Here is a 26232-nt window from a genome sequence, read left to right as displayed (position 1 = left end):
ATTATTTGAGATTTGATGTCCACAACTGAATATAGTCCCCTTTATTGACAATAAAACAGTTGCAGATTCTAGAAATCTGAATTAAACATAGAAAATGCCCGAAGTGCTCAGCAGTTCAAGCAATAACCATGGAAAAAGGTCATCCACCTGATATGTTAACTTTGTTTTTGTCTCCACTGATACTCCCTGACCTGCTCAGTCCTTCCAACACTTGCTACTTTGGTTGCTTTACTCGCATGGTTTCCGTCCAGAGCTCTGTGGAAACTGAAATTAAAATGAGAACATCTCCATTGAACTTGCAAAAGGATTTGTCATTACTAGTGCCTCTCTATTGGTCTGAAACATCAGATGTTCAGATTTTAGTAATACTGTAAACACAGGCCTTGCATAACTCTCCATTTGTCACCAAAGATGACAGTTTCTGGGAATAGAGGAGTCAGTGGGGCGGAAATCTTTTGAAAGTGAGATGTTTAAGTGAGCTGACATTCCTGTCCTCCCTGCAATAGTTCACAGGCACCAGAGAGGTGGACGGTGAACCGAAATACATTTTAGTTTTGTCACTGCAGGACTGCGCAATTCAAACCCGCCATATTGGGTGGATGTTAATTTCAAAATTCAATGTGACTTAATTATTTAATTCCCACTTCCTGATATCCTCCATATTCTTGGTCGGGTTCCTAGAAGTTGCAACAAAGAGTGTAAATCTGGGTCAGAAAAAGAGATCACTGTAGATCCACCATCGGTCACTGTCTGAACACCCTTTAACTGTCCAGAAATGTAGACTTTATTGACATAAGAAACAAGTTTCAAACTCCTTTAATGCTAACTAATCTCAACCACATGTCCTCTGCCACGTTTGGTGAGTGTGAGTGGGTAAAACAAAATCAGCTGGGGTCCAAACAACAGGGCAGTGTGTCAGAAAGTGTGTGTGCAGGTGCGATATGGGGACAGGTAGCTACCACTAAGAACAGGCTGTTGCATCATGGGAGAGAAGCCAGAGCCTGCACGACCTTCCAGACAGGAGATCAGATGGGAAGGTACTTAGTCCGATCATTAATCAGTGCTCAGCATAATTCCTCCACCCATTGATTCCAATTTTAGATCTGCACCGTACAGCACAGCAGCAACCCACTCACATTGTTTGCTTACCCTACTGCCCAACCACACCGTTCATTTTGACATCATGAACTATCTTCTTTCAGATCCAGGCGAACACCCATTTCCCTTCAGCTCTGAACCCACAAACCATTTCTTTGTGGATTAACATCACAGAAGTTGCAAACTTGCTGCAAATACAAACTGGTCATTGTTCACTCTGCGTCCAGGGTCATAGAGTCAAATGGAAAGGAAACTGGCCTTTTCCATGTCAACCAAGATGTCTATCCAAACTAGTTCCATTTTCCTGTGTTTGGCTCACATCCCTCTAAATCTTTCCTATCTGTGAATCTGACCAAATGTCTCTTAAATGTTGCAGTTGTTCCCTCCTCTACAGCTTCCTCTGGCAACTTGCTTCATATATACACCATCCTCTGTGTGAAAAGGTTGCCCCTCAGGTCCCTTTTAGGTATTTCCTCTCTCACCTCACATCCATGCCCTCTAGTTTTAGATTCCCCTATCCTAGGAAAAAGACTATCTCTGGAAGGTCACCCCTCAGCCTCTTATGCTCCAGCAAAAAAAAGTCCAGCATATTCAGCCACTCGTTATAACTTAAGCCATCCAGTCCTGGTAACATCCTTGTGAATCTTTCCAACTGAATGACATCCTTCTTATACACGAGCAACCCGAACAGTGCACAGTACATCAAGTGCAGTCTCACCAACAATTTGCACAGTTGCAACATGATGTCCAAACTCTTATACTCAGTGCCCTAACTGATGAAAGCAAGTGTGTAGAACAACTTCTTCACCATCCTGTCTAGCTGAGTCACCACTTTCAGAGAACTATGTATCCCTAGGATTCTCTGTTCTACAGCACTCTCCAGGGCCCTGTCATTAACCCTGTCCAGTCTGCCCAGGTTTAACTTACCAAAATGCAACAACTTGCACGTTTCCAAGTTATGTTCCATCTTCTATTCCTTATCCCACTTCCCCAGTCCATATACACCCTAACCTCAGTGATATTTCTCAACAATACAAGGCCTTGCAACCCTCTGGAGGTATACTGTGACTGGAGATGGTCTTTCCACGTGTCTCTGTAAAACATCCAGGCACCGAGGGGAGGATAGCACGCTACCATTGCAGCTCAGCTTCATTGAGGAATATGGATCTCGCAACCCTGCCAGGTTCCCAGCATACACTGCAGTGTTGTACCACGTGAAGGGAACTTTGATTCTCGTTGTGATCAAAAGGGACAGCAGAGGGAAGGCCCCAGAGGGACTATCAACATGAGCTTTTTATAATTGCATGGGAACATTAGTGCATGCAGGTTCTCCTCCAAATTACATACCATCCAAATTGGAAACATATTAAAAAAAATTACACAAAGTCCTGGAGAACATGGATAGGCGACATTTCGAGTCAGGGCACCTCTTCAAATGGATTGTAATGGAGGAGAGAGAGAAGGGGGGAGAGAAGACAGCTGGAAGAGAGGTAGTGGCAGGACAAAGCCTGGCATCTACAATTCCTTGTGTCTACATTTAGAAATACAGTACTACATCTAAATCTCACAACTTTCTACCAAACAGCACCGTGGCAGTACCAGAATACCCTCACCAAAAAGATTGGAGGAATTTAAGGAAGTGACTCACTTTATCTCTCAATAGCAAATAGGGATAGGATGGGCAATAAACACTTTGCCACCAATGTGCATAATGCATTCATGAAAGGTCACTGCACTGCAAATATAAGCTGGTTTTAACATTCTACAGCTAAATTCATTAGCTGACCATTATTCCAAAGTCCAGTTCTTTCACATACGGAGTAAGTAGGTGAGGAAGGAAACAAAATAAACCTGAAATGGATTGGAGTGGTCAGAAGGAAAACACTCACTCACTGCGTGCGTACAGTGTAAGTAGACTGGTCTGCTGCTTCCACTCTCTGAAGGCTCATTGGGTGACAGCAGCACACACCAGTATTTTTTGAGCGCGTTCAGCCAAAGTGAGGCTGATCACTCCCTTTTTCTCTGTCGTGTGTTCTCAGTGTTTGGGACAAATATTACTTCCCAGGAAAAATTTGCTCCAAACCAGCTGTGAAGGAGCAGGTCAGACAGGGTCAAGGGAACAGAGGTGAGAGGGAGGAAGGGGGGAGGGGAGGGGATGCAGAATATTCTCTCCAATTCTCCCAGAAAGGAAAATAACACTTCCTGGGAAGAAACTTAAAATTCCAAAGTAGCTATCCACATCAAAGAAATCGCACTGCACACTAATGCAATTAATGTTTTTTCTCAATCATCAAAAATACATCTCTTCAATGTCAGCAAATATCACCCACTGCTTATTGTTCATTATGTGAAAAATATTGTGATCACTCATTTCCCCCCACTATTGGAGTAAATATCACATCAGTCTTTGTTCACTATCACTGTAACTATCTCAGACTGATTTCCCTTTCCCTTTAACTATAAATCTGGCACATAGTGCAAATATCACACCCCGTTCATCACCGCACACAGTTAGTGCACAAACCTAAATATTGAATGAATGTGTATGAAGATGTTGTAGGTTTGCAAGATAAAGTAGATTCTCTGCTCAAACAGTCTGCCTGCAAACTGTCTGAGTTGGATGTTTATAAAGGAATGGATGGGTGAGGAGGGCTCTCTGAAAGCTTAAACAGGGGACAGATGTTTCCTGCAGGAAGAATAGAAACCAAATAGAATGGAACAAGCTGCAAGGGGCCATTGTTCAGGTCTGTTGCTGCTGGGAACTCATGCCTAAAAATATTCACTTGAGCTGTTTCTTGCTGCTTCCCTGCAGTTGAATAAGAAAGTAAGAAACTCAATGCTCACCAGCTTTGCAGCCCCAATTCTGCCCCATTCAACCACTCTTCAATATAAGGGGAGCTCGGTGAGAGAGTACAGTCAGAAAGTACAGGAAAGTAAACTGTCAAGGGGCAGGAAGAGGGAAAGGTTGAGGAATGGGCACCGTTAGAGTAGCAGCAGGTAGAAAGAGGGCAGAACAGAAACAGGGTTGGAGAAAGTAAAGTGTTGCATATGTAGGGTTAGACGGAAAGAATTAGGGAGTTTAAAGAGCTAATGGGATGGACCCTGCAGGGATCGAGTGCATCCTGGGTAAGGCTGACAATGTTGTAAGTTGATGGTTGTTGTTTGCCATCTGCACAATTAACAGTTTAAATTAATGCAATACTGTGATCATTGTGACTGGAAGAAAAGCTCCTGGCCAAAGGGGAAAAAAGAGATGATGGGAGTTTGATTGAGGGGGAAAATGAAGGCCCACGATGGTGAGTGGGGTGGCGTTGGGGTGTAGAGGCATGGCGGAGGAGGGAGGAAGGAGGCAGAGTAGATAAGGTGAGATGAGTTGGATTGGTGAAGGTGGAAGCAGGATTGGGGATTGTGAGAACAGGATGGTGAAGGTGATGTATGGGACCAACTCGGGAAGAACGATGAGCTTGTTAATGCCACGATTCAGAAGTTCTGCCATAAACTTTCAACTGGTTTTACATCATAAAACACAGCAATACAGACAAATGTGGCAGTCATTTGTACACACAATGATTCCACAAAGTGCCACGAAATGAAAGTCAGCTGAGGTATAGACTGAGAAATTAATGTTGATTTAGGGCACCAGGAGAATCCCATACATCCAAACACGCCCGTGGGATTTTTAAATATCCACCCCCACCCCATATTTTAACAGAGAGAACCAGCTTAGGTCAGATCTCATTCCTCACCTGCCACTGAACTGATCGACAGGCTCAGAGAGAGAGTACGACCAACTGAGCCAACTGACAAGCCAAGGCATATTCACCATTCATCATCGTCGGCACTGCTGCAAGTATATTAACAAACATTCAGAAACTTACCTCTTTGTTCTGCAATTTGCTTGGGTCCGGGAGAGTCTCAGACATCTGGTGAGCTGGGTTTGGCCTAGTGTCTTGTAACGCTTGCTTCATCACCAAGTCAAATACATTTGGTGTTAAATTTAGAAAACTCAGGAAAGATACATAACGACAAAAAAGTTTAGCAGCCCAGTTTCCCAGAGGCTGTGATCCTGCGAGGATCCGATGAGCAAAATAAAGATGTTTCTGATGTAAATGTTGCTTTAATTTTCAATCTTCCAGAGGGTGAAGCCCGATATCAGTAAGATTTTCAGTAGGAAAGCGATGGTTGTTGTTGGAGCTCTCTGCGTGAGCAGGAACCCCACTGTACTTTCTCCCTGTACTCCCTTGGGCAACGACTCAATGAACACAGCAACAGGAGATGATTAGCAGTGCGTGATTCTCAGGGAGGGGCTGTCTGATACAGCACACACTGTCTGAGGATCCTGTGCACACAAATAAACTGCACATACAGCGGCTGGGAGCAGTGCCCAGGTGTGTTAACCCTTAATAGTCTGGACCCAAAGCAGTATGGAAAATACATTCTTGCCTCTTGCCAGAAGTAAGAATTCAGTATCATTGAAACTATTTGTTGCTGCAATACCTATAAATACCAAGACCTCAGTCAGAGCTGAATGACAGACGTTGAACGCTGGAGGGGGAGAGTGGGAGCGTGGGGAGCGTGGGAAGAGAGGGAAGAGTCAAGTCAAGTCAATTTTATTTGTATAGCACATTTAAAAACAACCCACGTTGACCAAAGTGCTGCACATCTGATTAGGAAAAGAAACGTGGGGAGAGTGGGGAGAGGGGGGAGAGTGGAGAGAGAGGGGAGAGTGGGGAGAGGGGGGAGAGGGGGGAGAGTGGGGAGAGTGGGGAGAGGGGGGAGAGGGGGGAGAGGGGGGAGAGTGGGGAGAGTGGGGAGAGTGGGGAGAGTGGGGAGAGTGGGGAGAGTGGGGAGAGTGGGGAGAGTGGGGAGAGTGGGGAGAGTGGGGAGAGTGGGGAGAGTGGGGAGAGTGGGGAGAGTGGGGAGAGTGGGGAGAGGGGGGAGAGGGGGGAGAGGGGGGAGAGGGGGGAGAGGGGGGAGAGGGGGGAGAGTGGAGGGGATCTCTATTATCAGCATAATGCAATCCCTCCTGACTGCTTTCTGCTCTCTTCTCTTCCATTCCTTAGTTCTGGAGACTTCTCTTATTTCCCATTTTGACATTATGCCCGAGGCCTTCCTGCCCCTTCTCCCCATTTCCTTTCCTTGGCAATCAGTGAACTCATTTCCTCTTGTTTTCTCTGGACATTTCCATTGACCAATATACTCCATCCTCATTTAACTTCCTCACGACTAGTATCAGGCCTCAGAAACCCATATTGAACTTTGTCTGCATGCAAACACATTCACACGACCTAACGTCAATCCCCTGAATCCCCAAGCTACATTACTTGAACACTTCCCCTGAGAACCCCTGTCCTTGAGAACTTCCCTTGTGCAGTTAACACAATCAAAAACATCCCATGTTATTCAAGAATCTAAAAAAACACTGAACATAGTTTTAACCCTTATCTGCCTTCGCAAAGAAATGGGGTACTTTTATCCCGATAACCTTAAAATTACCTTTCAGGTTGATATTTTAACACAATAAAGTCTGCCTGAGGGTAGCCAATTCCTGCAGTCATTGTAATCCTATAACAATGAATGATCTAACTGAACAATACTACAGGGACATGGGATAGCAATGTATTGTGCATCATGCACACTTTCTCAAACACTTTCCTCGTCACACTCCATTTTTGACATTTCCTCTGTTACTGGGCACCGAATGACCCTTCCCACTCCAAACAATGATTGGGAGAAATAGCTAAAATCTGCAAAAGTAGAATGCTACGCACTTTATGTAAACAACAAATCTCAACAAATCCCTTCCTGTCCTGAGCTTCGAGGCTAGGATTAGAGCTGAGGCCAAAGCACTTTACTGCCAGCACCTATCACCTCCCAAGCTTTGTTGCTCTTTGCATCCCTCCCTCCCCCACCTGACTCCATCAGCCAACCATCCCCTCCTCACCTGGACCCACCTATTGCTTGCCTGTTCTTGTCCCACACCTCCGCTTCATGTCTTTGTACCGTCTATCTCTCCTCTAGTCTTTTGGTCTATTGAAGGGTCCCGACCGGAAACATTGATTGTTCATTTCTCTCCACAGATGCCGCCTGCAGATTGTTTGGATACTCCAGACACCAGCATCTTCCACCTCTTGTATCTTCAGGGAATACTCTTGCTAGGCATGCACTTTTGTAGAGAGGACTGTAACATTCTCCATGATGATTTCAGCATATGTGAGATTGAGTCACATGAAAATTTCCAAATACTTGATGAGCGATCAGTTTAGCAACCAAGACATTACACTGACATGTATCTGACCTGTGTAATTCCAGTCCTTCTAGAAGATAAAGGATCAGAGGGAGGAGGAAAATGGACTCATCCAGATGTAGTGATGGTGCCAAGGCTTGCGAGATAAGCAATTTATGTCACTCCAAGAGTGAGAATAAGTAGGATGAATGATGATTCTTCAGGGGTCATCACTTAAAATTCTAAAAGAAATGTGAAAGAATCCCCCAGAAATCCAAGGCTTACTTCCTGGGATCAGCAGAGTGACGATGCCATCTAATGGTCAGCAGGCTACCTACACCTGCTGTAGTGAAAACAGAAAATGCTAGGAACACTCCACAGGTCAGGCAGCATCCGTGGAAAGAGAAACTGAGCCTTTCCTCCGTTTTCTGTTTTTATTTCAGATTTCAAAAATCTGCAATTTTTAAACTGTTCTCCTGGAAGTCTACCTTTACAGTGCAACGTAACCAGTATTTCAGAACACTGCAAAGCGCTGACCAAAAAATGATTTCCAAAGTGCAAACATTGCTGTTATATTAGCAAACTGAGCAGCTATTTCACGTGCTGTAAGTCCCCACAAAAAAAACGGAATCCATAATCATTTTTAGTCATGTTAGTTGAGGGAGGAATCTTGGCTGAGACACTGGGCAACTCCCTATTCTTCCCCGAACGTTGCCAGTGGAAGCATCATGATAGCAAACAAGTCCGAAATCTGTCTCAAACATACATCAGTTCTTATAATAATTACTTTTCAGGGTGCAGTGCTGCTGGTAAAGCCGGCATTATTACTCATCCCTAAATGTTCTTGAAACTGTTGTGGTGAGCCACTTCTCTCATTAAGCAGTTAGATGGGAAGTTTCAGGAATTGCAACAGGCAATGATTAACGACTGACAATATATTGCTAAGTCAGGATGATGTGTGATTTGATTGAATTGATTGAATGATCCAGCATGGAATCAGGTCCTTTGGCTATCGAGTCCATGGCCATCATCGATCACCCATTCACCATGGATAGTTGGACGTTATCCCACTTTCGCATCCATGCCCAACACACTTGTGGCAATTTACAGAGACTAATCAGCCTACAAACCTGCAAGTCTTTGGGATGTGAAGACTCCACACAGGACCTGAGGTCAAGGTCGAACCCAAATCTTTGGCTCTACTGTGCTGCCCACTTGGAGGGGACATTTGCTTTCCTTAGGATACTTGACTGTAGACATTGTGGGCCTGGCGAGATGCAAACTAGGCTCGGTGGATAACTACAACGCACTTTGTAAACATGCAGCCATACAAGCATCTGCATATCAGTCACAAGAAGTAGCAAGTTTTCTTACCTTAATAGCCCTCCTCTTGTCGACACATTCCAGATGCTGACAAAGCAGGATCTTCTCTTCTGTTAAACTCCGCTCATCTGCAGAATGCAAAATCGTATTTAGTGCTACAAGAAACAACTAGAGCAAAAGAAAAACAATAAATTGAGACTGACAAAGCAGTAATCTAGGATTCTGAAAATTATACAGAATCGCAGAGAACGAATAGTTACCACTGTTGTACAGAGCTCTGAGACTATGGAATAGTAATTTTACTGAGAGTAACAAAAACAGGATAAGATACTAGGAGTAATGAATCAAAAAATGGTGACAAAATAGTAACAGTTTACTTTAAAAAATAATGCCGTTTTTCTACAATATGCAGAGGAATAGTAGTAGCTCATGGTAACATGGTAACAGGGTAATAATGCTGTATATTGAGAGTAACAAAGCAGCAACACGGGCTACCAAGATTTATCAAGCAATAATTTACAAGGATATTGCCAGAACTCGAGAGCCTGAAGTATAGGGAGAGATTATGCAGGCTAGGACTTTATTCTTTGGAGCATAGGAGGCTGAGGGGTGACCTTATGGAGGTGCATAAAATCATGAGGAGAATAGATAGGTGAATGCACGTAGTCAGGGTAGAGGAATCCAGAACTAGAGGGCATAGGTGAGAGGAGAAAGATTTAATAGGAACCCGAGGGGCAACATTTTGTGGTGGTGGATATATGGAACGAGCTGCCAGAGGAGGAAGTTGAGGAGGTACAATAACAACATTTAAAAGAGCAGGTACATGGATAGAAATGGTTTTAGAGCGATATTTGTCAAACGCAGACAAGTGGAACTGGTATCGATGGGGCATCTGGATCCGCATGGACGAGTTGTGCTGAAGGGCCTGTTTCCATACTGCATGACTCTCTGACTGTGGAAGATAAAAGACTCGACTGGAGAAGATTTATTGGACACAGTGAGATTGGATATTGTTGGCCGAAGGACCTCTTCCTGTAGAACAGGGTAAGAACCACGAGTCTCTGATGAACAGGGTAAGATCTATGTGAAAGTGGTGATCAAGGGAAAATCCTTGGCTCAGTAATAGGCAGAGGAGATTGATGGGTGAATGATGAACATGGAGAGATCCATGGGCCAGCGATGAACACTGGGAAAATCCATGGAGCAATGATTTGTCAGCAAGTACAGATATTCCGTAAACATACTTTTGTTTGATGTTTATGGAAACCAGTGATGAGATCAGTCAATGTATGAGGGAGAACAGAAAATCACTTGGCAATTCATGCAAATCTATTTGTCTTGTCCAGAACATTCTACAGCATATTGTTAAAGATTGTCAACCCATTGAGATTTATGTTGGAGAACTCCCACCAGTACACAGTGAGCCAAACAAGTTGCTCTCTAATTAGGACGTAGCACAGTAGTCACAGTATTTAACAAGAGCTCTCCCACATGGCAGTCAATAACATTCATTGCAACAGATCTTTGTAAGCAGCTCCCACACACACTCCTGGAATCCATTTCGCCATCATGAAGGCTCTCAGAACTAACAACTGCATTGAGAGAGAAACAGGATTTCATTCAGAGGCTGTATAAGATCCAGACTTCAAATATCCCATCAGAGGGATTGATTTGGTCCTGGATATCATGTGTAAATTACACTTGCTTCGGCCCCTCAATTTCTGGTGTGCAAGTGTGGTGAAAAGAGCAAGAGAAAGAACAACAGCCAAAGTGTGGGAGAGAGAGGAAAAAAATGAGGGACGTAAATGGATTCTCAGAGATAGGTCCTTATTGTATTAATGCCTCTTTTTGCATAGTACATAGAACAGTACAGCATAGTTCGAGGCCCTTCGGCCGACAATATCCAAGCCAAACATTATGCCAAGTTAAACTAATCTCCTCTGCCTGCATGTGATCCATATCCCTCCATTCCCTGCATATCCATGTGCCTATCCAAAAGCCTCTTAAATACCACTACCTCCATCGCCACCCCAGCAGCAAGTTCCAGGCACCTTCCCTTCTCTGAATAAAATAAACTTGCCCTGCACATCTTCTTAAACTTTGCCCCTCTTACCTTAAACTGATGCCCTCTAGTCTTTGACAGTTCTTCCCTGGGAAAAAGGTTCTGACTGTCTACAGCCATCTATGCCTCAATTTTATATACATACCAGTAGCGATACTCCTGTACAGAAATAACAAGGACAATACCCATAGACAGCAGTGTGAATCTGTTCAAAACACATCATTTAACATCGGCTGTAATTATGTTTCTGCCTTCATCTTTTTACAATGTTATCTCTTCTGTTACAGGCACAGAATCCCCCTTAACAACTTATCTTCCTGTATCAGCACCTTTGTCTCTGGTAATTTTCAAGGAAGTATTTTTACCTCCTAATTTCCCATCTACAGATTGCCCCTCTGTAACATCATCTCAAAACATTTATGCCATCAAAATGCAACTTCACCTTATCAGCACCTCTTTGCAAAGACACATAAACACACTGAGAAGACTGGATTGATTTGAATTGTTAACGCTGCTTCATGCTTCTGACTCCATCCCTCTTTCTGGCAACTGTTGGAAACCAACACAAACTGTTTGCAACTGAAGTTCGGCTGTGAGATGAGTACCTAGCATCTGTACTGTTTCTAAGCCACCATTTTCGCCCCTATAACTGGATAAATTACTCCTACTTCATATCAACTGCTATCAACATCCTCCTTTATGCCTTTGAACCACTGGATATCAACACACACACACACACACACACATAGAAACATAGAAAATAGGTGCAGGAGTAGGCCATTCGGCCCTTCGAGCCTGCACCGCCATTCAATATGATCATGGCTGATCATCCAGTTCAGTAACCTGTACCTGCCTTCTCTCCATACCCCCTGATCCCTTTTACCATAAGGGCCACATCTAACTCCCTCTTAAATATAGCCAATGAACTGGCCTCAACTACCTTCTGTGGCAGAGAATTCCAGAGACTCACCACTCTGTGTGAAGAAATGTTTTCTCATCTCGGTCCTAAAAGAATTCCCCCTTATCCTTAAGCTGTGACCCCTGGTTCTGGACTTCCCCAACATCGGGAACAATCTTCCCGCATCTAGCCCCTCCAACCCCCCAAGAATTCTATATGTTGCAATAAGATCCCCCCTCAGTCTTCTAAATTCCAATGAGTATAAACCTAGTCTATCCAGTCTTTCTTCATATGAAAGTCCTGCCATCCCAGGGATCAAACTGGTGAACCTTCTCTGTACTCCCTCTAAGGCTAGAATGTCTTTCCTCAGATTAGGAGACCAAAACTGTACACAAAATATGGACGCGCATCTCCTTCATAGACCATACTGGCATGTAGGATGCATTACGTTATAAAGCAAGGCAAAGAACATCAGGGCAGGGAAGCAATGCTAGAACTGTACACTTCTTGGTGAGACCCTCGGGATCAAAGGTGTCTAACTCCCACTCCAGCTTTGTGGAGTTCTAAAGTGGCTACTGAGATCAATGTGGGAACCCAAATTCTTTCACAGATGGGGTTGGAGGTGGTTACTTGGTTTGTGAAGTGGTGCATTCTTGCTGCCACCCACGCAGAGTGTTTCTGTGCTCCTGATGCATGGCCTCGTTCTCATTGCTCCTTCCTGAATACTCTGTTCATTTTGAGGGGCATGGAGCCTGGGATTCCGATGTGGCAAAGGTGATGTTGTATTTCTTGAAGGAAGCTTTATGCTTGTTCTCTGTCTATCTGGTGATCTCCCCCCCCCCCCCCCCAAAAATAGACTGTCTGTTTCAGGAGACTGTCTGTGTCGGGTTTAGAAGTAACATACCAGCCCAACATTGCCTACTGATAGTAACTCCGGCCTCAGTGCTGGGGAGAGAGACGCTGATATTGGTTCTCATGGGAGTGGACATAATCTTCAGAACCAATGGGAATTTGTACAACCCACGCTGACTGCACTCCAGAACCAAGGTCACCCCAACCTTACGTGCACAATGCTTGCATTTGTGCCTGCTTGGGGCAGAGGTCCAAGACATTGTCAACTTGTTCAGTAAAACATACGAAAGAATGGGCCTTACACTTTACTTCTGCGAGGCCAAGATCCTCTACCAAGCTGTTTGTGCGACATAGTACTGCCCTCCTAAAAAAGCTGGCACTGCTGGTTAGAATAAATTTTGAGGACCGAGTACAGTTCTGGTCATCACATGCAGGAAACTGTGCTTGCACTGGAGAAGGTTGCAAAATTTATGATGATATTGCTGGACTGGAAAATTGTAGCTATGAGGAAATAAAGTAAAGCCAAGGTTGTTTGTTAAAGGAGGCTGATGGGAGAATTAATTGAGGTGAATCAAATTATGAAAGTCAGATTAAAGTAAACAAGAAAGTCCTGTTTCTCTGAGCAAAAGGGGCATAGTAATGATGAAAAGATTATAGCGGAAATGAAAAAAAATGCTTAACCCAGAGGGTGGCAGGGACCTGGAACAGGGTCATGAAGGGTGAGTAGATGCAGAAAATGTAACATTAAAAAATTACTTGGATGTGTATTTGAAGATCTTACATTCCAAGTGTTAAAAAGTGGGATTAGGCGAGTTAGTTATTTTATTGACAAGTATTGACGCAATGGATCAAATGGCGCCCTTTTTGTCAAATTTATTTTAATTCTGTTCTACCCCCTCCATGACCGTCATATGTAGCTCTTGATTCCTGTGCTTGCTTAGCTTCATTGAAGTAAGGCCGTGATTATAAAATCTGTAGGACACTTCCCTGATCAAAATTGTGCCTCACAAATACCCTCTCTTCCCTTAAAGTACACTTCAAAAAATCCATTAACTTTTTTTTCATCATCTGCTCCACCATTTGTTTGATAACATTCTGGAAAGTGACTCAAGGATGCTTTACAAATTAAAGTTGTGATTTTTACCATGTTGCTGCTGTTTTTTGGAAGTGAACAGTGAGATCAAAAGTCAGGATGTAATGCAGACAGGCAGGTCCATCAAGTGTTCTAACAGAACTAATCCTATCACCACCCGCCTTGTACTCAGTTTTAATTTCTCCATTGAACCGCATGTCAGGAATATGAGGAATGCAGACTGAAATGACCCAGAGACAAAGTAACTTTCATTCGTCTGAGCTGTGTATACGCACTGGTGACAGGGATTAATCGAGAGACAGTGCTGAGTAATCTTTCCCTGGACAGGGTGAGGCCAGGGAGCTGAAAACAGCTACATCAGAACACGAGCCAACAGACTCCATAGGAACAATGTGCTGAGTGCTGTATGTGAGAGATGCCAGAACCTTCGATTTGGCTCATTTCCATCTTTGAGGTCGATATAATAGGTTCCACACTGGCCAGCTGATAAAATACTGGTATCACTATCATGCCACACAGAATTCCTACCCTGTGCACTCTGATCAGCACAGGTTACGACAAGCAAGCAGAAAGATTTAAGACCTAAGAGACAGAAGTATAGGGAGGGAAAGGTGAGCAGATAGACAGGTACAGGCACATTGGACCCAAGCATGCCAGGTGACACATACAAGTGTACACAGGTATAACTGAATTTGAGTCTCAGCTGACAAACATTTGGAAAATCACTGAGAATTTTTTTTTAATGCCAACTATCTGAGCTTGGTTCTTAGGACAATTACATGTTAAAAATTGAAAACAAATTATGTAATATCAGAGCTAGATATAAAGATGAACGAGCACATTCTGAAGGTGAGGGAACCAGAACCCCAGAGCTATGTGGCAAAGAAACAGGCTCTTCGGCCCAACTTGTCCATGCTGACCAAGTTGCCTGACCGATATCCGCCCATTTGCCTGCACCTGGCCCATAACCCTCCAAACCTCTCCTATCCATGTTTCTTTCCAAATGTGTTTCTTAAATGTCATAATTGTGCCCGCCTATATCACTTCCTCGTGTAGGTCAAGTTCTATCTGGCTAATCTTTTATGTTCCTGGTAAATGCACACTGTAATGATAATTATAGTTAATTAATTTTTACAATGAATCTCTATCAATTAGTCTAAAGAAGAACAAGTGAGGAGGCAAGTAAAGTCCCAATTACAATTTTGGAGAGGGTCAGATCTTTCGATCCAAGTGGCCTGACTCTCACAGACTACATATTATTTCCCAAATTTCTTATTTCCTGAAGTACATAAGGTTAGTTTCTGAAAGAAATCTATGTTATATGCATTTGAGCAAATGGATAAAATAGAACAACTCTTCATGGTAGACCTAGCATGGCTCATTCATGTAACCCTCGTTCCTTCAATTGTTTGCCTTTTCCTGCAGTCTTTTGCTGTGGCTTTTCATCGCCAATACTGTGGTAACTAGAACTGCACAACATGTTCCAAATGCAAACCAATCATCGATAAAATGGTAGGATTGCCTCATTATTTCAATCAATATCGACACTTTAATACATCTCCCTTGTGCAAGATCAGGAGGGAGAGGCTAAAGCTTGCTCTGTGCACATTCCGGATCAGCAACATTATTTCTGCCCCTCCATTTCGTGGTCAGCACCTAGTTTTGACTCAGAACACTAGATTGTGCATTCGAGAGCCCAGACAAAAATGCAGTTTGTTTACATTGCTGCAAGTCAATCACAAGCAACATGTCTTCTTCCAATGTGATGACACCATTCACCACGAATTGCTCCATCATATCCTAGACATCCATAAACCTAACTAATCCATTCTTGTGAGGCAAAGCTTATATGACCGGCTCTGAAGCAGAATGAAGATCTACCCTGGTTCCACCCACGGTTTACCACATGCACACACCAACTCCAGGCAATTACACATCTCGCCTGCAATCATTCCTGGATCATGTTTTCATTAGAGAGTCTCAAAACACAAAGCACAAGATGATTTAGCAATCTTTTGTCAAACTCCAGCACTTTCAGAAAATTGCAGGAAAAAAAATAATATTCCAAGGTCTGAAGATCAAGCTCACAACAAACCTGCCAAGTTTCAAGTAGCTGATTAAGTGCAGGACAGGAAAATCGTCTGTTGCCAGCAGTTTCTCGGCCCACCAACTGCAAGCCGGCAGAGAAACTCAATCAGCTCAGCGAATGCATCTTTGCATCAATAACTCAGATAACTTAAAGCTTAACAAAGAGCATTAGTCAGTCTCACGTCGGGTCGGGGAGGAGACACAGCAACAGCTGGGGTCCACTGCAATCTATGCAGGGGCTGACCAAGTTCCAACACAAGTGGAACAGACAGGAACCAAGGCCAATCACAAACAGCCTCAGTAACCCCTCCTACTCTGTTCTGAAATAATTTTTATCAGCCTCACAATTTACTGAAACAAAACTAGCACTAAATGCAAACAATCACAAGGCAAAACATAAAAGAATATGAAATGACAACATCAACCAGTTTCGGCTGTGCCTTCAGCTGCCAAGACCCCAGATTCAGTAATCCTCTCCCAAAACTTTCCCTTTACAGTGCTCAGTCACATTATTGTTAGCTTCCTAAAAAGGAGACATTCTTTCTTTGTCGTTTAACCAAGATGGCAAATTATGTTTAATTAATTACTCCTGGAAATGTCTCATCATATTAACAGCGTAATATAATTGTGAGTTGTTGTTGTTGTGCAAAAAGCTGCATCCAAGTCGCCTTTTCTGCATAGGAAATCCTCAGGGTTTGGCTGAGGAGGAGGTAATGAGAAAGTATTTGGAGGAACAGCTGTCGGAATGGTGACAAATATTGCATCAGAATCCCTCAACCAGGAATTGTTCATCTGCCCCGGGTGGAAGTGAATAGGGGTCAGTCAGAGGAAATGACTTCTGATTTGCAATGCTAGGCACTATAGAGCACATTCACATCCAAGTCTTGCATGCTTACAATCCTAGGTTAAAGGTCTTGTTGCACATTAGATGAAGCATGAAGGAAAGAGGAAAGAGCTCTTGATTTCTACATCACAGAAACAGAGAGAGAGAGAGAGAGAGAGAGAGAGGGAGGGATCAAAGTGGTGCTATATTCAGCTGCAATGCCACAGGAAGGAGGGGCATAAACCATTTATTTATATTAGATCAACAAGGAAAACATTTTTTCTTGTCGGTTTATTTCTAATCTATGAACAGACTTCAGCTGATCACAAGATCACAAAGTATATTTTGTATATTACATATCAATAAAAATTATGTGCACCGTGTGATAGAACTTCTGATACATGCTTCAATCAGCCACATTATTGTTAGCCTTCTAAAAAGAATGTTTGGTTGGAAACTTTATCTAGTTTACTTGTCTCACAAGACCACAGTAGAGAGAAGAACCTATGGATGTCACCCGTGGGAATCTCTAATGAATTTGCAGTTAATTTCTCAAAATGTATTTAACAAATAGCAATAGGCACAGGGAGAAATGCGACCCATCTCAGCATGAGGAATTTTCATAGCCCCAGTAGAAATGTCATAAGATGGGGCCAGGAGCTCTACTCCAGAGCTAAAACAAGGTAACAACAGAATGTGTATCCACGTTTGGAGAGGTTATTGAATGGTGGATAGACACAAAATGCATTCGTAACTCAGTTGGTCAGGCAGCATCTGGAAGATAGAAGTGGTAAGGAGGGGAGGGGGGGGGGGGGGTTGGGTGGGAACTGGAGGTGAGATAAGGCCCGAACAAATCAGGGTCGGCAACAGATGACAGCAGGAAGGGCAGAGTCCATAATGGCCCATTGATGAATGGGAAAGATGAGCTAACGAGAGGGATACAAGAATGCGAACAGAGGAACTAATATGACGACAAAGGTGGAGGAGGGTGGGGGAGGAAATGCAGGAGTTACTTGAAATTAGAGAAATCAATATTCATACCACTGGGTTGTAAACTGACCAAGTTAAATATGAGGTGGTTCCTCCAATTTGTTTGTGGCCTCACTCTGACAGTGGAGGAAGCCCAGGACAGAAAGGTCAGTAGAGAATGGGAAGGAGAATTAAAATGTTTGGCAACTGGAAGATTGCATAGGCCAAGGCGAATTGAGCATAAGTGTTCAGAGAATCGATCGTCAAATCTACACTTGGTCTCGCCAATATAAAGGAGCCCACACCGGGAGCACAGGATGCAGTAGATGAGGTTGCAGGAGGTGCAAGTAAACCTCTGCCTCGCATGAAAGGACTGTTGGGGTCCCTGGATGGAGTTGAGGGAGGAAGTATGAGGACAGATTTTGAGGTTGCTGGGGAAAGTCTCTGGGTCGAGAGTGGTTTGGGTGGGAAGGTATTAGGGAGTTGCGAAGGGAACGGTCTCTGAGTACAACAGAAAGGGGTGGAGATGGGAAGATTTGACTAGTGGTCGGATCCCATTGGAGGTCATGAAAATGGCAGTGATGTATTGTATGCGATGGCTGATGGGGTGAAAGGCGAGGACTAGCGGGACCATCCCTGGTATGACTGGGGGAAAGGGAGCAAGAGCAGAACTATAGGTTACGGAGGAGTTACATGTGAGGGCCTCATCTACGATAGAAGGGGGGCACCCCATTCCCTAAAGAATTAGAACATCTCGGATGACCTGGTATGGAACACCTCACATTGGGAGCAAATGTGGTGGAGATGGAGGAATTGGGAGTAGGGGATAGAATCTTTGCAAGAGTTAGTGTAGCTACTGATGTGGGAGTCAGTAGGTTTGTAATAGATGTCAGTCAATAGTCTGGAGCAGACTTGAACACCAACAGGTTGACTTCTGCTTCCATTTTCTCAACTTCTTGTTCCAGCACCTGCCTTCAAGCCACTGAACCACATCACCACAGCCGTATCCTTCGAGTCCCCAGCGAAGCAACGCCTTCTATTTGCACAGCATCTTTAGCATGGTTCAATTTCCCAAGGTGCTTTACAAAGAAAAATTGATGCAGGGCCACGCAAGATTTTTCATTTGAAGGTTGAGAATTTAAAACATTTGCATTTAACTGGAAGGCCTGCTCCACCATTCAGTATGATTTATGCTGGCTTCAACTCCTCTTTTGTGCCCGTTTCCCAGAACCTTCGATTCCTCATTCTTTCACATATTTACCTATTTCCACCTTAAATATGACCAATAATCTGGCCTCCAACACCCTCAAAGGCACAAAATTCCAGAGATTCACTACCCTCTGAGAGAAGAAATTATTGAGCACCTGTTTCAAATGACTGGTCATTTTTTGTAGCCACATCTCCTTGTTCATGGCACTCCCACTCCCTTCGAACCATCTTTAATGAAGGTTTACAAGCCAGGGGGTGAATGAAATCATGAGTTAAGAAATAGACAGCAGAATTTTAATGGCAAAGCTTTTTGGAGTCCAGCATCTTGGAAGCCTGTAGAGGTACTGGATTAGTGAAGTCTTGAAATAACAATGACATGGATGGGAGTTGCAGCAGCAGATGAACAAGATGAAGTGATCAGGTGCAGTTTCAGAAAACCAACACTCTCCAAGTCTCAATAATATTGCTTCAATTTACTTGCTTATGAAGCTGTGGTCAACGTAATTGCTATCATATATACCAAAGAGCTCAGTGTAAAGCGATTGCTGGAGTTGGGGGAACAATGGGCCTATTCATCTGCTTCAGTGGAGGTGGCAAAATATCATAAAGAGCAGGAGGAGTCAATGCAGTCAACACAAAAACAGAGCCCTTTGTGTGTAATTGTAACTCAGATTGACTGGACAGTTAACTGTTTCAGACATAGGCCTACCAAAGGCAGATGTTCATACTGTGGTGTTGTTCATAGTGTTTGCTAACTGATTAATGGGCCATCTCACAGTACTGTAGGTGGTTTCATAACAATTCAACACACTGAGCAGGATAACAATATAGACACAATTCTTTGTACTATTTTTTCACTCTCATTTTTTCTTTCAGATTCTTGCAATATCCGAGTTCTGACTTCTGTAGATATTTCATTACGTTCAGATAAAGTCACATCTTATTTCAGTATTTATTTCATCATAATTCACCCAAGGCAAGTACATGTGGAAAATGAGTTATTCTACATTAGACTTTAAAATGAAAACAGTGAAGAATAAGTGAATATTGTTTGCGACTGAAAAGGTGTTTTTCTCATAGTTCATAAGTTTATCCTGCTCCTCAAGCAGCAGGATAAATAATTTGCAACTGCTGAGATGAACTCTGATCACTATTTCTCTCAGCACCTCGTCAATCTTATTTTCTCAGAATTGATTTAAACTCAGGGCAGCAGGATGGCTCAGTGGTAGAGCAGCTGCCACACAGCGCCAGAGAGCCGGGTTCGATCCTGACTTGGTTGGTGTCTTTGGTGTGGAGTTTGCAAGTTCGGCCCGTGACCACATGGGTTTCCTCTGTGTGCTCCAGTTTCCTCCCACATCCTAAAATACGTGCGTTGTTTGTGGGTTAATTGACCTATGTAAATTACCCCTAATGGGTAGGTAGTAGATGCAAAGGTGGGATAACACAGAACTAGTGTGAACAATTAGCGCACATGGTATTGGGCATAGGGTATTGACATGGATAGAGAACTGGTTGGCAGACAGGAAGCAAAGAGTAGGAATTAATGGATCCTTTTTAGAATGGCAGGCAGTGACTAGTGGGGTGCTGCAAGGATCAGTGCTGGGACGCCAGTTATTTACAATATATATTAACGATTTCGACGAGGGAATTAAATGTGACATCTCCAAGTTTGCGGATGACACAAAGCTGAGTAGCAGAGTGAACTGCGAGGAGGAAGCTATGAGGCTGCAGGGTGACTTGGATAGGTTAGGTGAATAAACAGATGCATGGCAGAGGCAGTATAATATGGATAAATGTGTGGTTATCCACTTTGGTGGCAAGAACAGGAAGACAGATTATTATCTGAATGGTGTCAGCATAGGAAAAGGGGAGGCTCAACGAGACCTGGGTGTCCTTGTACATCAGTCACTGAAAGTAAGCATGCAGGTACAGCAGGCAGTGAAGAAAGCTAATGGCATGTTGGCCTTCATTGCGAAAGGATTTGAGTTTAGGAGCAAGGAGGTCCTACTGCAGTTGTACAGGGCTTTGGTGAGACCACACCTGGAGTATTGTGTGCAGTTTTGGTCTCCTAATTTGAGGAAGGACATTCTTGCTATTGAGGGAGTGCAGCGTAGGTTCACCGGGTTAATTCCCGGGATGGCGGCAGTGACATATGAGGAAAGAATGGGTCAACTGGGCTTGTATTCACTGGAATTTAGAAAGATGAGAGGGGATCTTAGGGACTAACAGAATCAAGGGATATGGGGAAAAAGCAGGAGGGGGTTACTGATTTTGGATGATCAGCCATGATCATATTTAATGGTGGTGCTGGCTCAAAGGGCTGAATGGCCTACTCCTGCACCTATTTTCTATTTCTTTGTTTATAACACGTGATCAAAAATCAGTGTGGATTCGGTGGGCTAAAGGCCTGTTTCCATGCTGTTTCTTTCAATCAATCTAATTATCTTTACCCAAACACACTGATATCTTCAAAACTGTAATTAGATATTTAACAAATGTTTTATTAAATTACAAGAGAAAGCTACCAGTCAAAATCATGCTTCAACTGATTTAACAAATCTGGATGGAATTTCTTGGCTGTGGCCTTAGACATTAAGCAATCAAACAGATTAAAATGTGTAATAATTGAATCTTGAAGGTGAGCTATGCTTTCTGTGAATGAAGCTGATTTATAATCTTTTAAAAAAATATGTATTCTCAGGATGCATGTGCTGCTACAAGCCCAACTTTGAGAAGGTGCTGAGGTGTGGGTACTCTTAAATCGCTGCAGTCCATGTCGTGAACATGTTGCTAGACAGTGTGTCCCAAGATTTGCCGAGGGTATGAATATATGTCTGATGTATAAACTGGATGGGATGGGAAATGAAACTTGGAGGTGGTGGTATTATGATGGTATTTTGTGACAGAATGCAAGAGTTGATACCAATCTCAATTATAAATAAAATAATTATTAATTTTAAATTATTCATTATTTTAATCACCTTTTGTATCATTATTAATGACCGCTGCTCCATTGTAATAGAAGAACATATTTGTCATATTGAAAATATTCACAGAAATGGGCAATGATGAAGCCGTACAATGAATATATCCTATATAAATTTCACTGTCCAGTATCCAGGGCCCCAGTGACTCCGAAAGATACTCAATTGATGTAGCTCTCATGAATTTTGTAGAGTTTAATTGCCAGTTTGATTCCTGACATAGCAATGGATCTGAGCATCCTTTGCAAAACCATCCAGTGACACGCAGTCATAAAACAGGATGTGGTGTGCTTCTGGCTTCTCTCCTCCTTTCAGTTTTGCTGCCTTATATACTGTGTTTTAAATAAAGCAATGCTACCTTGGTGGTAGCTCATTGACCACGAGAATCTCCTCCACACACAGGAAACTGTTTTAGCCCAACACATGACCGTGAAACATGTAACTGAACAGGGAAGACCTTGATGTTGCCACAGCAATCATATGAAGCCGGCTCAAAACCATCACACCAAGTCCGTCACATCACATCAGTCTGAAGAAGGGTCTCGACCCGAAACGTCACCCATTCCTTCTCTCCAGAGATGCTGCCTGCCCCACTGAGTTACTCCAGCATTTTATGTCTATACCGAGTCCAAGCACTGGCTAAGCTTCATAAATAATAGATTACTCGCAACTTACCTATTCCAAACCAACCATCTGTTTCAGCCCAAATAATCCCAGCAAACTTGACCTCACCCTGTACCAACCAGGCTGATCCTTCCTTTTCCCAAACATTTGTTCTTGACCTTCCGAAAACCAATTATCTGCTCCAGCCCCAATGCAAAATCACATTGAAAAGCCCCTGTGAATTTGCTCCTTTTGAATACTATTCAATATAATTCAGTACTATTCAATATAAATTGATCCTACCGTCCTCTAGTTCTTCCAGAATGTCCAGTGTGGAAGACCATACATATCGCTCTGCGATGGAACCGTCATATTTCTCCAACGCTGGCAAGCTCTCCAGCTCATATGCTCCACGTTTCTTCCAGTACAGAAACATTTTACATTGGTTCCAAAACAATCACCAAGCAGCATTTCCAAACTACTGTTTAGCTCCAGCAGTCAGACAGCGAGGGCTCAGTCCTCCTGAGTGTGCAGACTATCGAGCCGATCCACTAACCCACTGTAAAGGACTAATGCAAGAGGCATTAAAGCACGTCCTGGAGGCCTCCTTCTCTTGGACAGAGCACTGCATTCATCAACTGAAAGAGTGGGACTGTGGGATTGTTGAGGGTGGCACTCAGTAAAGGACTGGCCACTGCGGCACCGCCTCAAACAAAGGCTTTCTTCATCTTTAACAATTCAACTTTTTAAAAAGTGGCCACTTTATAGTTCAAGAGAAAATAGGGCAGTGCTTAACTTTTCACCCTCGTATTTATTAATTGTATTTATTACAGTTGAGGGAATTGAAGATTCAGCACAATTTACAGCTGAATGTAAGGCGAGAACGAGTTAAGCAGCAGTTCGTGAGAAACGGCCGATGGGGCAATAAGTTCAGTAGAGTGGCAGGCTGGAGAAGAGTAAGAACCCAAATTCTTGAATTGCTCAAGCCAAAGACTCCTAGTAGTTGAATACTTGTCAGAGTGCAGATGCTGAAATCTGAAGCAACAAAAATCTGCTGGGGGACCTCAGCGGGTTTTGGTGCATCTGCGGAGTAGGAGGATATTCTGGTTCAAGAAACATCGACAATTAATTGGACCCTCAGATGCTGCTTGACCCACTGAGTTCCCCCAACAGATTGTTTGCAGCACCAGCACATGGGTGCTTTTGTTAACACAACAGCACTGGAGTGAAATACTTCTTTCACTACACAATTGATTCAATGAAGTAGGTAAAATCATTGACCACAGAATGATACAGCATGGGAACAAGCCCTTCTGCCCCAATGCCAAGTTAAACTAATCTCTGCCTGCATGTGATCCATTTCCATCTGTTCCCTGCATATCCATGTAATGCAAGACACAAGGGTTATAACTTGGTTCACACAAAGTGATTCAAGGACAAACTGAATATTTGAGGTTGAAGTTGAAAATGGTGCTAGGAGAGATAATTCACCTTTTCAAGGCAATTGTACCATTCAATTTGCTAATGTACTTTGATCTACCCATGTATCCAGTTTACGTCTCATATTTAACATTTCTATTGACCATTAGCTGTGACAATTATGGGAAGAATACCAAAATGTTACCTCTTCTTGTAAAGAAATTCTAATATCAGAGCTGAAACTTCACATTTCTGCCCATTATTTTGAATCTATCACCTCAATCAGATCCGCTCAGAATTTTTAAAGGAACACAAGCCTGGTCAATACAAACTATCATCACAATTTAACCATGGCATCCTTCTGATAAGTCCACTTTGCCTCATTTCAAGACCAAAACATAATTTTGCAGCTTTTGATGCAGAAATTTTAACTAGAGTTATAAACCTTCCACACATATTACTCCAACAATCTAAGATAATTCCATTAAAACTTGTTTTCAGTTGATGGGTCTTCCATTTGTTACTTGATATTATTATTTTTTCTGTCTTTAGAGGCTGCATTTTCCTCATATAAGAATATCCTTCTTCAATTAGATTGCATGGGATCCAAGGAGAAAAAGCTGACTGGATATAAAATTAGCTTCATCGAAGGAAGCAGAGGGTGATGTTTTTTTCGGACTGGAGGCCTATGACTAGTGGTGTGCTTCAGGTTCCGTGCTGGGCCCATTGCAGTTTGTCATCTATATCAATGATTTAGATGAGGACGTATAAGGCATGGTTAGCAAATTTGCAGATGACACTAATGTGGGTAGCATTGTATATAGTGAAGATGGTTGCAGCAGGATCTTGATCAGTTGGGCAGGTGGGCTGAGGAATGGTTGATAGATTTTAATATAGAGAAGAGCGAGTATTGCATTTTGGGAAGTCTAACCAGGGCAGGACCTAAACAGTGAATGGCAGGGCTCTGGGAAGTGTTGTAGACCAGAGATATCTAGGAGTGCAGGTACATAGTTCCTTTACAGTAGCGTCACTGGTAAATAGGGTAGTCAAGAGGCTATCAGCACATTGGCCTTCATCAGATAGAGTATTGAGTACAGAAGTTAGGCGATCATGTTACAGTTGTACAATACATTAGTTGGGCCACATTTAGGGTATTGTGTTTATTTATGGTCACTCTGTTATATGGTGTTAAGCTTGAAAGAGTGCAGAGAAGATTTAAGATGATATTGCCAGGAAGAGGTTGAGTAGGCTAGGACTTTATTCCCTGGCGTGCAGGAGGATGAGGGGTGATCTTATAGAGATATATAAGATCATGAGTGGAATAGATAGAGTAAATGCACAGGGTCTTTTATCCAGAGTAGGGGAATCAAGAACCAGAGAACATCGGTTTAAGGTAAGGGGGGAAAGATTTAATTGGAACCCGAGCAGCAACTTTTTTCTCCCCACAAAAGATAGTAGATATATGGAATGAGTTGCCAGAGGAGGTAGTTGAGACAGGTACTATTACAATGTTTAAGAATTATCCGGACAAGTACATGGATAGCATAGGTTTTAGAGGTGTATGGGCCAAACGCAGGCAGCTGGGACTAGTGGGACATGTTGGTTGGCATGGGCATATTGGCCAAAGGGCCTGTTTCCATGCTGTATGACTCCATGACGCTAATTAAGCTTTCCAGAAACATTCAGACTCTGAAGATGTGTCCCTACCCAAAACTTCATCTATCCATGTTCTCCAGAGATGCTGCTTGACCCACTGAGACCCGCTTGATCCAACACTTTTTGTCTATATGAGAGAAGGGATGGTTAACTGAAAGGTGAAGATGGGGTATACGGGAGGGAAAGTGGAGGTGAAAGTGAAAAAGCGAGACGTGCAAAGGAACGGGTATGGGCTGAGATTGGTTGGTTGGAGACAAAGATGAGGGTAAAGGGAAAGGAGAGCAACAAAAAGGGAAAGGAAGAGGTGAATGAATATTTGTGAACGAATAAGGTACAAAAGAGATAAAAGAAGGAATTAATTTTTCAGGATCTGGGTTTTTCTGGCAAGGGTAGCATTTATTGCCTATCCCTATCTGCCCTTGAGAAGACGGCGAGCCACCTTTTCGATCAAGTGCTTACACTTTGCTCTTTGGGTGGAGAAATCCAGGATTTAGATTCAGTGATATATTCCTGAGTTAAGCTGGTATGCGACTTGGATGTACATTCTGCCGCAGCCTTACAGTAACCCAGGGAAGTAACTGCAGTACTCGTGTACTCAGTGAAAATAACAAATGTTTAGGATGGTGGATGGAATATTAATGAGAAAAGTTAATTTGTCCAGCATCATATTGAACTTCATGAGTTTTCATGGAATTGGACTTATCCAGACCTGTGGAGAGCACATCTTCACATCTTTGTGCCTTGTAATTGGTTGAAAGGAAGTCACTGCAGAAAACAAGAGTAAGAAAACAAAAAAACAAGAGAAGAAATAGTAATGGACGGAAAACAAAGAACAGGATAAGCTCAGAATGGAATAGAGGAAGAGGAAGCAGAGGGTGGAGGGGGGAGGGGAAGACGGAGAATGAGTGAGAGAATCGAGGAGTAACAGA

The 26232-nt window shown here is 43.0% G+C and overlaps 1 protein-coding gene across 1 annotated transcript in view; it reads right to left on the bottom strand.

Annotated features, from left to right (window-relative positions):
• Window positions 1–5065, bottom strand: part of LOC144608020 (pleckstrin homology domain-containing family G member 5-like) — a 55802-nt gene extending 50737 nt beyond the window's left edge. Inside the window, exon 1 of the mRNA XM_078425246.1 lies at window positions 4977–5065. Within this exon, the coding sequence (XP_078281372.1) occupies window positions 4977–5021 (45 nt within the window). The 5' untranslated portion in view covers window positions 5022–5065. The remainder of the gene's footprint in view (window positions 1–4976) is intronic.
• Window positions 5066–26232: the final 21167 nt, after the last annotated feature.

Source organism: Rhinoraja longicauda, chromosome 30, assembly GCF_053455715.1.
Source record: "Rhinoraja longicauda isolate Sanriku21f chromosome 30, sRhiLon1.1, whole genome shotgun sequence".
Lineage (NCBI taxonomy): Eukaryota > Metazoa > Chordata > Chondrichthyes > Rajiformes > Arhynchobatidae > Rhinoraja > Rhinoraja longicauda.
The sequence above is the reverse complement of the archived record's forward strand: the minus strand, read 5'-3'. Positions and strand labels throughout refer to the sequence as shown.